The sequence below is a fragment of the Spinacia oleracea genome, chromosome 6 (assembly GCF_020520425.1).
Source record: "Spinacia oleracea cultivar Varoflay chromosome 6, BTI_SOV_V1, whole genome shotgun sequence".
Taxonomy (NCBI): Eukaryota; Viridiplantae; Streptophyta; class Magnoliopsida; order Caryophyllales; family Amaranthaceae; genus Spinacia; species Spinacia oleracea.
Genome location: NC_079492.1, coordinates 36155475 through 36170603, shown reverse-complemented (window position 1 = coordinate 36170603; position 15129 = coordinate 36155475). Strand labels below are relative to the sequence as shown.

General features: G+C 38.1%; 1 protein-coding gene across 1 annotated transcript; it reads left to right on the top strand.

Annotated features, from left to right (window-relative positions):
• The first annotated feature begins 12768 nt into the window (after window positions 1-12768).
• On the top strand, window positions 12769-14647 carry LOC130463721 (uncharacterized). Its single transcript, XM_056832949.1, has 2 exons — window positions 12769-14035; window positions 14252-14647. Exons 1-2 carry the CDS (start codon window positions 13826-13828, stop codon window positions 14351-14353), a joined length of 312 nt encoding a protein of 103 aa, XP_056688927.1. The 5' UTR covers window positions 12769-13825; the 3' UTR covers window positions 14354-14647.
• The last annotated feature ends 482 nt before the right edge of the window (window positions 14648-15129 follow it).

Sequence of the window (15129 nt, the reverse complement as noted above, 5' to 3'; positions counted from 1 at the left end):
AAAATTTTCGTACACTTATTTCACCCTATTTCAAACATTACGATTCCACTCGAACGTACTTGTTTAAAATCGGCATTATAAGAAACCATTTTCTGGCTAAGAACTACGCAAGACCTGATTCCAAATAAAATCTATTTAAGGCGGATACGTAGGCAATCCATGATTCGATCCAACCAATTTGCAAAAATGTTAAAGCCTATAGAAGAACAAGAATAAAAAATAGAGTCCTTTATTGAAATTTAATTACTTGCAATCCAAATCGAAAGAAAAATTTAAGTGCGACGGAAGAATCCAAGTCATCAAGATGCCAAAATGAGCACACATCGAAAAATAATAAGGGCACGTACCCTTGCCAGAAGGAGCACTCACACTCCTAGGCACTTAGGCAATACTCTAAAGATCACTTTGCCTCAATTGAATGGGGGCTAATGCGAGCGTCCATGACCTCTAAAGTACTCGACTTGACCCTCCGTAAAGCAGAGTATCTCACTTAAAGACCTTCTTTCACCACTAGACACAGTCATAATCGCCAACAAGTAGTAAAGGCAGTAAAGAGGATTGTTCTACGGCATCGCCCCATCAATCCTTCGAACTCAGGGCACCCGTTCATGGTAATTCAAATGCTTGCGAATCCCCTTTGAAAGAATCAGACATTGTCAATAGGACTTGGCACTTAACCAAGGCTCACCCTACTCAGACATATGACACGGGCATCTAAAATCGAAATCTGAAAGCATCATTAATGAGAAGACATAATAGCAACTGGGGGCTAAAAATTGAAATGAAAGAGCTAGGGAAAGAACTAAGTATACCTTGACCTTTTGTGCAGACATACACCAAGTAAATCTAAGTCAATTTGAAAGCGGTTTATATTCCCGCAATTCTGGAAAAGATGGCCCTAAAAGCCTAAAGCATGTGCCACACGGGCACAAGTAATATCTTGACGCCTGCACCTTGGCTTCCAGCAAATCATTAGACAGCATTCCGAAAATTGTAACAGTATTTTGATTCACTCATGTAATCCTGTACGAACCCTTGTATAAGTCAACTTACTTAGGACACCCCAGATTGTACCCAGTAGAACTCGGATTTTTATAATTTTCAAAGATTTCTTCGAACATAATAAAGTGTCGTTGGTTTAAGCTAAGTATGCGTTTATCTCGATGTTGCAAGAGAGTCAAAAAGATTAATAAATATGATTATGGTTAAGAAAGGCACCTAGACTTTGGTCAAGGCACACTTCAACATGTGACTACCTTGACCATGGCAATGTCGCACAATACGACATTTACAAGAGAAGTAGCAAATCACTACTCGAACGTACCTCGCACTAAACGAGTCCGGTTCAAACTATTCATGATCCATGTCACCATGAATGCATAAAAACGTATGCCAAGCATTATAGCACCAAGCCAATCCCGTAGCTACAATTGGGGGCTTGAGAAAAACACTCTAAAAATGCTCGAAATGACGATTTTATCGCGAATTCTCGACGCTAATGCTATACACACGTCATAGGGGCACAATCCTAAGGTTTGATCATGTAACGAACCTTAGAATGGCTACAACCCCTCCCAAATTCTAAGCGCTACATAGAATATATAAAGTCACCCCACTAACAAGGGTAACTGAAAATCGCTAGTCACCAAAACTCCGATCAAACTACTGCACATAACGCTCGCCCTACAAGCGCCCGTTACACAATCTAAGTCGTTCCAAAGCAAAAGCGAAAGAAAAATCAAGGATAGAAAAGAAAAAAAAACATCTATGAATGCTCGCATCGAACGAAGTAATAAGCCGTGCACACCCACGCAGAAGGTGCTACACTTGTTCGAGCACCTGAAAGAGGCGAGATGAAGTACTCCAATGCAAAAAATAATAATGATATCCCAACACCTGGAGGAATGTTCTAAGACACGCTGTTAGGCCACACAAGCCTACGTCGCACCATAAGTTCAACCATCCCACGGTACATGTCTAAAAAAAAAAAAGAGTAAGGCATATTGCACTAATGCGGGCACGACCAAGAGCATGTGTAAAAGAGGCAAAGACTACTTATCGCCCAAATTTAAAATGCAAGCCACACAACTTCTACATTAAGGATTAAAGGTAGCAAAATATTACCTACCACGGAAGGGATAGCTCGCACCTACACGAGCGGGACACCAAGGCATCTTTCTCGAAAGAACCTACAAAAATCGTACGCTAAAAGGAAGCATCCCAACGTGCATACTTGGGGGCTCTAAGCTACGAAACGACCGTAGCAAAATAAAAAATATATACGCGATCAAAGTCTTACTCCTCAAGGTATTGCAAATACTGTACGCCTTAAGAGCGACAATTCCTTTAAATAATCGCCCCAAAGCGACAAACACCGTAGTCCACCAATCGGGTATGGCTTCTCGAGAAATCATCACGATCACTCAACTCATTGTGATCTCTAATAAAAATTCTACGTTCCAAAAATAAAGAAAAACAAAAGAGAAAAGAATACGTAGAATTTCCAAGTGAAATAAACGAACGAACAAGAGGCCAACTTTGTCATCAAAAGACCAGCCCAAACAATATTTTCAACGCCCCACTTGGGCGTGAATTATTTCTAACGCCCAGGCCTGGGCGCCGAAAATGAGCCCAGGCCCAAAAGAAGCCCTGACTTCTATAAGGTTCTGCTGTATCCATTCGAGTCGAAAATTGCCGATTTCTTTACTGAAAGTCGCACCTCACGGCTTTGTTAAGAGTAGCACACCACTACAAAGATCTCTCGCACTTACGAGCACGATCCCAAACACGATCAAGGACATTACAAAATGCGTATCCCCAAGGAACCTCTTTGACAAGAAATGACCGTCAAGCACTGCACGAGTGCTTGGGGGCTCGAAAGAAAATATATATATTTCAAATGAGAGTATGCAAAGTTAAAACAATATTCCTAGACTACGCTGTACGGAATCCCGTGTTTGGATAATCTCAAAAGATAAAACCGGATTACGACCTCAAGACAAAGGTCGCCGTTGATACTTATACATAGTCCCCTAATCAACGACCCAGGTAGTGGAAAAATTGAGCCGTTAAGACTAGCTCAAAACCATGAAAGATGATGACCGCGAGACAATGGTCCGTCTAAGCACGTTGTCAACCCACATTCAGGTTGCAACTAAATCTGAGCATCCCTCGAAAGAATTCGCTCTTACAAGAATGAATAAAAAGAAATTCTCAAAAGAAATCACAAGAACAAATGAAATAGGGACGTGCCCACCTCCATCGGGCAAGATCGCGGCACGTACCACGCGAGTCCCAAATCGAAAAGACGAATTCAGGGGCGTCCACCCTTAGCGGACAAGGCTCGCCCACCTTCAGCGGGCGGGGTCTGCGTCACAAACCACGCAGGTCCTTAGTCGCTGCAGCGATGACTTTTCCTGGTTTATATAGCTTGGATTTCGGAAACTTTTTTAGACACTTCCAATGACAAAGTGAGGGATTTTCTATACAATCAGTTAACAAATTCCAATGACGCGTGAGGAATGTGTTAACACTTCAAGTGATGACCCTTAAGTCAAATGTTATCACTCGGGGGCTCGTGAGACCCTCGCAAAACAGGTCACATACACCATGGCTTGTATGACGCACTCCGTGTAGTACTTTGACCATCGTCTCATCTCGAGACTCAGTCAAAGTGGGGGCTAACTGTAGACACCTACTTTTGTCCCCATTCCCGAAAGGGAAGGTTCGATGATGAGAACATAAATCTCCACTTGGCAACGCAACTCCTATAAAATAACGAATCTCAATCACCCTTTCATTTCAGCCAAAACTACTATGTATAGAAACCTGCTAAAAATAGTAACCGCCGTAAAAGGTAGTTGTTAAAAGTGGCAAAGTCATAAAAGATAGAAACCTATCAGAATTAGGTGTTGCACTCCAACATAAATCCTAAAGAGATAGAATTTGCATTCCTGGTATAATTCGAAAATAAGAGTTACGTATTAAGTAAATTCCTAACGAACCTAGAGTTCGTAATGGGCCCAAACGCATTCCGTCATAAGTTAATACGCACTAAAAGACTTGGATAAATCTCAAACGCTCTGTATTCTAAGAGTCCAAATCTGACTTGGACGTTTTATCTCCGGATTCTTTTTGGATTCGTATCTTAAAAATCTATCTTTCCACACACTCTTTTCCTATAAATATAGCCTCAAAACCGACGTGAAAAGAACACACAATTCCATAATCTGACTATTGACTCTAGCCTTAAGCCTAAGCCTCACGCTGCGAAATTGATCCAGCGTTCTGTCGCAATCGACCCAAAAGTCGAACCGAACGCGTCCTGCCCCTTGTAGCTTGATGAATTAAGCCTAAATACTGGAACATTGCTTAGAAACCCGAGATTCGTTAAATAAAAGGAGAAATAGCAAAGCCAAGTGCTTAGTTTTCTAAGAACCGCAACGCACCTCTCAAGGGTGCGTTGTAATGTGTCCCTCATATGATTTAATCGCTTTCATCACCCTTTTATAAAATTTGCAAACTATTAATTTGATTGATCTATAACGCCTAATAAGATAATACCTTGGACAATTGAATTATCATGCTAGGTACCTTAAATGAATCTAAATAAGATAATTACGATCGATTTAGTGTTATGTGTTGCATATTGCTAAAATCAATTCAGAATAGTTTAATAGTTTAACGCATGTCCCTTCAATTATTTATGCTGAGCTAGTAAGGATAACCTACTTGTGGAGTATTATCGATGAGCACTCCTCTCGGTAGCTACAGTCCCCCGAACTCTCAATCTCTGCCCTGCGGGTGTACGTTGAGCGATCCCCACACCAAGGATCACAAGGGAACCTATGGCCGTCGTGGTCGAACATAATTGCACTCCCTTTATGTCACGATAACCGGGTTTTGTTAGTTTTTCTCATTGTCGTTCAAAGCTGAATGGCGACTCCTATATTACTAGTCGATTGGGTGTAAACTCACAGGAAATCCAATTACACTTGATCTGACGACGTCACGCCCACGAGGGACAAGGTCATGCGAGGCTTTTTCGACCCCCTCACAATTGGGTTGTTAGTTACTCTACTAGACATCGAGGTTGTCCCTGAAGAAGAGGTGGTAGAGGCCGTTGATGATGCAGTGGAAGGAGGGAGTCTTTTGTCTTTCTCCCATTTCTTTACGGCCCTAGGGTAACTCAACTGACCCATGTGATGAGAATGCTTGTTTTTCTTTGCACTTCCTTGTGCCTTCAATCTCTTTTCCTATAAGATAACACATTGGCAGCGTATTAGGCAAAGAAGATAAAAATTAGAAGAAAAATTATAGGCCATATCCATCTTTAAATAGGCCACGATTAAAGCAATCATATAAACTGACGATTATCTATATACAATGATTATAAGTGAGAGTGTTGAAACAAATTATAGTACCTCAGCGTCAGTTTGTAGTCTACTTGACTTGAATTTTTCCGATTGTTCCGCGGTGATGAAGCCCTTGTAAACTTGCCATGGCATCAAGTGTGCGCTGTTTTTTGGAGGCTTAATTGTAAACTTGATCCAACGACTAACCAACCTCGACTTGAATATCCTAAAATGTGCCGCAACTACTTTGTGGAATGACGTTTCCCTCTGACCGTCAAGATCAATAATGTGAAAGAGTCTCTGTGCAAAAAAACAAATCAAGTGAAATAAAATGAGTCCATTGCCTTTGTTTAAACTTTCTAAGACTCATTCCAATATGGTTATGCACGTTTTAGGCTTGTTGGGTCGTTATGGACATAATTAGGCTAAAATTGAGACATTTTCGCTCCCATTTTTGAACTAATGAACCTAATGATTCATTTTAAGCTAATAATAAGTTTTATATGTTTTGTTTAAACTTTCTAAAACTCATTCCAATCTAGTTATGCACGTTTAAGGCTCGTTGGGTCGTTATAGGACATATTTAGGCCAAATTGAGGCATTTTTGCTCCCATTTTGGAACTAATGAACCTAAGGACTCATTTTAAACTAATTACATGTTCACTACAAGAATTTGTATCTTTAACGACAACCTAATTACGACGGGTTAAAAATCCCGTCGCAAAAGCCTTTTACGACGGGGCTAACAACCAAACAATGACGGGAATAACCGTCGCAAATGTCTTTTACGACGGGTTTACGATGAATTTACGACGGGATTTCTATTAACGACGGCCACCTTTTATGACGGGTTCGCGACAGAAAATCCCGTCGTTATCAACGATTATTGGCCTTTCGCGACGGGATTTCCCGTCGTTAACAGTACAATTCCTTGTAGTGGTTCTATATGCTTTGTTTAAACTTTCTAAGACTCATTCCAATCAAGTTATGCACGTTTTAGGCTTTTTGGGTCATTATGGACATATTTAGGCTAAAATGAGACATTTTCGCTCCCATTTTGGAACTAATGAACCTAAGGACTCATTAAAAATTAATTACATGTTTTATATGCTTTTGTTAAACTTTCTAAGACTCATTCCAATCTAGTTATGCACGTTTAAGGCTTGTTGGGTCGTTATGGACATATTTAGCCTAAAATAAGAGATTTTCGCTCCCAACTTTCCAATAAAGAACCTAATGACTCATTTTAAACTAATTACATGTTGTATATGATTTGTTTAAACTTTCTAAGACTCATTCCAATCAAGTTATGCACGTTTTAGGCTTGTTGGGTCATTATGGACATATTTAGGCTAAAATGAGACATTTTCGCTCCCATTTTGGAACTAATGAACCTAAGGACTCAATAAAAATTAATTACATGTTTTATATGCTTTTTTTAAACTTTCTAAGACTCATTCCAATCTAGTTATGCACGTTTAAGGCTTGTTGGGTCGTTATAGACATATTTAGGCTAAAATGAGACATTTTCGCTCCCATTTTGGAACTAATGAACCTAAGGACTCATTAAAAATTAATTACATGTTTTATATGATTTTTTTAAACTTTCTAAGACTCATTCCAATCTAGTTATGAACGTTTAAGGCTTGTTGGGTCGTTATGGACATATTTAGGCTAAAATAAGACATTTTCGCTCCCATTTTTTAACTAATGAACCTAATGATTCATTTTAAACTAATTACATATTTTATATGCTATGTTTAAACTTTCTAAGACTCATTCCAATCTAGTTATGCACGTTTTAGGCTTGTTGGGTCGTTATGGACATATTTAGGCTAAAATGAGACATTTTCTCTCCCATTTTTGAACTAATGAACCTAATGACTCATTTTAAACTAATTACATGTTTTATATGCTATGTTTAAACTTTCTAAGAATCATTCCAATATGGTTATGCACGTTTTAGGCTTGTTGGGTCGTTATGGACATATTTAGGCTAAAATGAGACATTTTCGCTCCATTTTTGAACTAAAGAACCTAAGGACTCATTTCAAACTAATTCCAATTACTAGTTGCATTACTAAACGTGCATTACTAGATTGGAATGATTCTAATTACTAGTTGGCTTTTTTGTTCGTTATGGACATATTTAGGCTAAAAACAAGTCAACTTACTCAACTATTACCTTTGTCTCCTCCCAGAAGTTTTATTTGGTCACACCTTCCATCTTTGGATATGATGGCTCATTGATATCAATCTTAAGAACACATATGCCAATTTGTACGCCATAGGCATTTGCCCACTCACCATTAGGTTGGCCGAACTCATTAAAAGTTTTAACCCCTTTTGATGGACCTCTCCCCACCTTTTTGCCTATTGATGATGTCACATGTGAAGATGAAGCATCTTGTTCTTCCATTTCCTGTAGTGCTTCATCAATATTGTGCATAGCCCTTTCCTCCTCTATTTCATCAATACGTTCTTCTGCATCCATGATGTTAATACAACTGCAAAATAAAAGTTGAAACAAAAACATCAATATGTATTCAAAGATATACAAAAACAGAAGCAAACAACGACACCACATGCATAGAACAAAAGAAATAATTGATTGCATTTCATGATAAAGATATATAATTAAATCTATGATTCCTGTAAAACACACTTATTGATTTTCTCTTCTTAGTATTTTCGTAGTTATTAACAGTAATCCCTTCATTGTGATCTAAGCGCACATATGCTCCATTTATATCCTCCTCATTAGGCATAGGTTCAACACCAACTGACAAAGGTGGAGTATCATCAAACTGGTCATATTCCTCTTCGTCAACAACGTCATCTATCCCTATAATTCGTCTTTTGCTTTGAACAACAACCCTCCATTGACGATCAACATTATCTTCTACATAAAAGATTTGTTTAGCCTGAGATGACAAAATGAATGGCTCATCACCGTCACTAAAACGATTTGAATCCACCAAAGTTAAACCAGATTCACTGTTTTTTCGGCCTCGTCCATTATCTGCCAACTTGCATTTAAAAACAGGAATCTTAAAGTTGGTGTAGTCAAGCTCCCATATTTCTTCAATATACCCATAATATGATTGTATTGCATCAACTGGCATTTTGTCCTTAGCACTAGCATATTCTCTAGAGGATTCTACTAATGTAACACCACTATTTTGCATAACGGATTTTTCATCTTGTCTTCTTGTATAAAATGTGTACCCATTGATGTCATACCCTTCAAAAGTTTCCACATATCGAGATCGAGGACCCCTTGCAAGCCACTCGATTGTTTCAGGGACAACCATATCAGGATTACGAACGTCATCCATCCCTTTCTTCGTGAACCAATCAACAAAAAAGAGATTGTGCAGACCATTAAATCTCTTTCACTAATTCGAGGATTTTCACTTTTTAATTCTGTCAAATGCCTTTCTATGTATGGATTGACATCAGCAAGGTGCTGCAAGACACAAAGGTGTGCTTGCTTCTGACTTTCACTCGGAGGTATCACCATTTTCTTCCCAATTGTCCCTTGCCCCTGAAGTCTTCCCTTGTGACGAGATGTCGGAACTCCGATTGTCTTAGCTCTAGCCAAGTGCTCAGCACAATGTTCCGCAATCTCTTCAGCCAAAGTATTTTTCACGATGCTACCTTCAGGTTTTGCTGGATTTCGTGCTCTACCTTTCAACACCCCCATATGTCTCTCAAAGGGGTACATGTAACGCAAGTGCACTAGACCACACATCTTAACCTCCCGAACCAAATGCACAATTAAATGGATCATTATGTCAAAAAAGGATGGTGGAAAATACATCTCTAATTTACATAACGTTTCAACTATATCAGCTTGAAGTTCATCTAGTTTTTCCAGGTCGATCACTTTGCTAGAAATTGTGTTGAAAAACAAACACAACTTAACAATGACAAGTCTCACATGCTTTGGTAAAATTCCACGCAGAGCAATCGGCAAAAAAACTTGCATCATCACATGACAATCATGGGACTTCATACCCATTAACTTCAAGTCGGTCAAAGAAACTAGTCTTTTCATGTTTGCACAGTACCCTGAAGGTACCTTGATGTTATATAGACAATCACATAAAATTCGCTTTTCTTGACGGGACAATGTGTAGCAAGCCGGAGGCAAATATGACATCTTCTTACCCTCCTTATCCACAGGCCACAACTCTGGTCGAATATTCCTTCTTTTCAAGTCTAGTCGCACCTTTTTAGTGTCCTTTGTCTTTCTAGTTATGTTCAACAATGTACCAATAATAGCATCACATACATTCTTTTCAATGTGCATCACATCAAGGCAATGTCGGACTGACAAATCTTTCCAATATGGAAGATCCCAAAATATTGAGACTTTTTTCCAAAGAACAGTCTTTGGTTTTGTTTTCCTGTTTTCCGCATTTACCATAACTCGTTTCAATATTCTTGATCTTCTCATAAATTTGTTTTCCAGTCAAAGGCGTACGAGCTTGTCTTTCCTCCGTGCACCCATTGAATTGCCTTTTCTTCTTACGATATGGGTGATGACGAGGGAGAAACTTTCTGAATTCCAGATACACATTTTTTTTGAAGTAGTCCAACCATTCGGGTGTCATCTCCTCCTCACAAATAGGGCATGCCTTCTCTCCTTTAATCTTATACCCGGACAAGTTCCCGTAAGCCGGAAAGTCATTAATGCTACAAAAAATCATGGCCCGCAAAGTGAAGTCAGTTTTGGTATGGGCATCATACATTGGAACACCTTCATTCCACAATAGCTTCAAATCATCTATGAGAGGTGCCAAGTATACATCTATGTCATTTCCGGGTTGTTTAGGCCCCGAAATTAAAAGTGACAGCATCAAGTACTTGCGCTTCATACACAACCAAGGAGGGAGATTGTATATCGCTAATAAGACCGGCCATGTGCTCCATTGAATGCTAAGTGTACCATACGGGTTCATCCCATTCGTACATAAAGCAAGTCTAAGATGTCTAACCTCCTTTTTAAATTTTGGATATGCCCTATCAATGTTTTTCCATTGCGGAGAATCGGCTTGATGCCTAAGTAACCCATCTTTCTTTCTACCTTCATCATGCCACTTAAGATTCTTAGCATCACTCTCAGCTACAAACAGACGCCTAAACCTTGGTATTATCGATAGATACCATATCACCTTTGCCGGGGGAGCTTTCTTTTTTGGATCATCACCATGTATTCGTTTGTAGCGTGATTCGCCGCACTTTGGACACTTATCCAAATTTTCATACTCTTTTCGATAGAGTATACAATCATTCCGGCATGCATGGATCTTGACATAATCTAACCCAAAAGGACACATTAGCTTTTCTGCGTAGTAGGTAGAAGAGGGGAGGGTATTCCCCACTGGTAATATTTCACCAAATTTTGCTAACAAATGATCAAAGCCCACGTCAGAGATACCGAACTTTGTTTTCACATTATGAAGTTCTAAGGTACCAGACAACTTTGTGAACTTCGTACAACCAGGGTACAACGGTGTTTTAGCAGCCTTGTTCAAGTTTTCCATCATCTTATATTGTGGTTATACATGATCTCCAATCCCATCCATCATATCACTCATCCGGTCTTCCTCGTCGCCATCTTCTTCATCCATGTCATCACTCTCAACACTTTCTGCATCACTACTATCATCATTATCCTCATGATCAACATCATCTTCATTCATTGAATCAAGACTCTCACCATGCCAATACCATGTGTGATAGTCTTGTTTAAGCCCGCGACGAACCAGATGGTCTTCTATGACCTCTATGTCATCCCATCTCTTGACATTTTTGCAGTCACAACAAGGGAAAAATATTGTTCCAACCCCACTACTCCTTTGATGTTCCACAGCTTGTCTACAAAATTCCTCCACACCGGACAAGTATTCAAGACTAGTCCGTTTGCCGTCTATCCAAGGACGCCTCATTTTCGGCAAATAACACCTTACATATACATGAGTAAACCAAACATATAAATATATATATAATATATATATATATATATATATATATATATATATATATATATATATATATTATATAAAAAATATGAACCATCTTTTAAGGGCTCCTTATAGCTCTAACCTAACTGGTATTTAGGCTTACAATCAATACGTATGATGTATACTAAAACAATAACATAGATATATGTATATTCTTTCGATTCCTTTCCATAAATAAAAATTATCATTAAATAATTTAAACGAGTGAGAGGAGATATAGAGATTTAGAACAATAACATAGATATATGTAAAGACAACAAATTTTTGAACTAATGAACCTAATGATTCATTTTAAACTAATTACATGTTTTATATTCTTTGTTTAAACTTTGTAGGACTCATTTCAATCTAGTTATGCACGTTTGAGGCTTGTTGGGTCGTTATAGGACATATTTAGGCCAAATTGAGGCATTTTCGCTGCCATTTTCGAACTCAGGAGCCTATGGACTCATTTTAAACTAATTACATGTTTTATATGCTATGTTTAAACTTTCTAAGACTCTTTCCAATATGGTTATGCACGTTTTAGGCTTGTTGGGTCGTTATGGACATATCTAGGCTAACATTAGACATTCTCGCCCCCATTTTTGAACTAATGAACCTAATTATTCATTTTAAACTAATTACATGTTTTATATGAACCTAACTCGGAAAATAAATAACATAAACAACTAATAAGAAAGATTTTGTAAACCTACAAAAACTATTAAAAAATTATCTAGAGACTTACATATAAGAAAATTATATTAAATTAAAATGGAAGAGGAGAATGACAGTTGGGAGATTATGCTTACCTAGTGGAAGAACTCACGCCTTGATAGGTCAATTGGAAGATTTGGTTCAAGAAACTAGCAATACCAGCAAGGGGTCCTGAAAATAAAAACATACAGAATTGATTAATTTTATAATTATATTACTGCAAACAAGTCAAACAATAAATTGTATGATTATACACATAAAATTAACATAAAATCTAGGTTGTTCCTACAATAACCAGAAGCGTAAAATACTATAATGCAAACAAAGTTGTAAGCAAGACCACTCCCACGGCAATGCCCCAAGGGACCCCAACACATCCACCACAAAAGTTAAGGAGGACAAGGACTACTTCCAACAAAGGGAAATCAGGGAGAGAATTAAAAAAGATAAATAGATCACCTAAACCTTGAAATCCCCACCAAAATCCTATTGGAGCCCCTCTTTACAATTATTCTGGTAAAAGTAAAGAAATAAAAGCTACATCCTTTTGGGTGCTTATATTTGAAAACAGTAAATAGTAGAATTTTTACTTCATGAACTATTGAAATTTGTTTGAATAGCAACTGCAATACATAAAAGAACCCAACATACACATATATTTCAAAAAAGTGGTTCCACACACTTGCTCCAACTAATTGAACAAATATAGAGATGAGGAACTGAGCATCTTATTCACAGGCCACAACAAAAACCTTATCAAATCATTCTCATATTGCAATACTTGAAATATAGTAAAATGAAACAAAATAAAATTGGAAATAGAGGGTTAATTACACAAACTACAAAATCTAGAATTAACCCAAAAAACCCAGGAAATAAATGACAATGCCCAAAGTTGCAGCCTGAAAACATCTACAGAGTTGCTTCCTTAAAAAATCTCCGGAGTTGCTCAAAGTTCTTAACCACAACTAAGAGAAAACCTAACCCTGGGATCACCTAGAACTGCAAACACCAGCAGAACCAGGCAGCAGAACAACCAGGCAACAACACAAATAACTGCACAGCAGTAGACTAGGAAGCACAAAACTACTCAGCAGCAGACCCAAACCATGCAGCAAGCAGCAAGGGAACCCTGCACACACAACCAGAACACCCTGCACACACAACCAGAACACCCTGCACACACAAACTGTACAGCAGCAGCAATCTGCAGTTTGTGCAGGCCATTTGGGTCGTGAAACAATCTTATGAGTTTTCTAGAGATTATTATTGCATGTATCTTTTCAATGCATATGCTCCTTATTTATATACGGCTTTAAACTTTCATGGTTTTGGTTAGATGGAACACAAGTTTTCCATATGCTCTCGTACATGTCATGTCTGACAATAATTGCATTCAATTGATGATTAGGCAGTTTAAGCTATTCTGTATAGACTGCAAATGCGGTGGTTATATTTCTGATGGATTGGATTCTGTAGCCACATGACAGTAAAATATGATAAAACTAATTAAGGCTTTCATGGCAGTCAACAATTTTCTACTTGTCTAGTTGTCTTTCTAATGCTGATTAAGGTTGTATGTGAATGAACAGGGATATAGAGAGCTGCACCGGTTCAAATTCTGGGAGCTATTTTGGGTGATCAAGCACAAGTAGTAAGTCAGAGGATAATAGCCCTGGACAACTTAGTGGGATTGACAACATTGGCCAAGATGCTTTTCAGGGGCTTCAATTTGGTGGGATGTATTCATATCTTCCATACGGCCTCAATATGCCCAGCAGTGGTAACACTAATCTTCAGGCTATGTTAGGTTTTGACCAACGACAAAACACTCTTGCTTATGATCCTGCTAGAAACTATCAGCCAACCTTGCAGTGTCATGATGTTAGCAATCATTTTCCAATTGATACTCCAGCTGATTTTACACTCGGTGATTTTTCCAACTACCAGGTATAGTATAACACAACCTTCATGGACTTGAATTAGTCTATTTTCCGTGTTTAATGAACTTTACCTAAGTTGATTAGTTGATGATATGATTCCTAATACTTGAAAGTGTCAATTTGTTGAACTTCCATGTTGCTTACAACTGAAAGTACTTCATTTAACATCATCTTACTGCTTTTCTAATTATTGTAGTAAATTATTTTATCTTTTTGGTGGCAGAAATCAAGTGTAGCAGCTCCTGCAATGCCGTCTATTTACAAGAGAATGGCCGGAGATTCCAGTCACCTATTATTCGACAATAATCATAACCATTATACTTGAGTAGTTGACATTCTTTCTTGTTCTATTACTTATTTACTTACTATATATACACTATACATATAACGAATTCTATTATATGGGTTGCTTGTACACCCCCAACATGAACGAATGTTGCTAAGGTGATCTGCACACCTCAAGCACTTCTATTTAGATATAATATCTACACCATAATTAAATTATAGGCATGAATATGAATGTGAATGACCAGCCAACTTTGTATTTTTATTCTTTCAGACTGATGTAAAGCTATACATACAGTAGCTATAGGCAGGTTCTAAAGCCTCAGTTGTCTGAAAGTACAGTACAGTTTGTATTTAAAATGCTGTTTACATAAATTATAAATAAATACTATATTTGCTACTGCATAACAGAATCGAAATCCAAATAAACAATCAACAATCAACAGCAAGATTCGGAATTGAAGCAAGACATAAACAGAATCGAAATCCAAATAAACAATCAACAACAAGATCCGGAAAAGGCAAAGAAAAAAAAATAAGAGTTACGTATTAATTAAAATCCTAACGAGCCCAGAGTTCGTAACGGGCCCAAACGCATTCCATCATAAGGTTAATACGCACTAAAAGACTCAATTAAATCTCAAATACTCCGGATTCTAGGAATCCGAATCTGACTAAGAAAAACAACCCAGATCCTATTTTCAACGCCTGGCTCTGGGCGCCGAAATCTTCGGCGCCCAGGCCTGGGCGCTGAAAATACCTGGTACATGTTTTTTCCTAATTCCTCGTGGATTAGAGTTCTGCAATTCTACCTTT

What these genes read in the sequence shown, in the direction of transcription:
- LOC130463721 (XM_056832949.1), top strand. Translation starts at nt 13,826, where the DNA reads ATGTATTCATATCTTCCATACGGCCTCAATATGCCCAGCAGTGGTAAC. An exon ending in GTGATTTTTCCAACTACCAG is followed by an intron (nt 14,036 to 14,251) that starts GTATAGTATAAC and finishes TTTTGGTGGCAG; the next exon opens with AAATCAAGTGTAGCAGCTCC.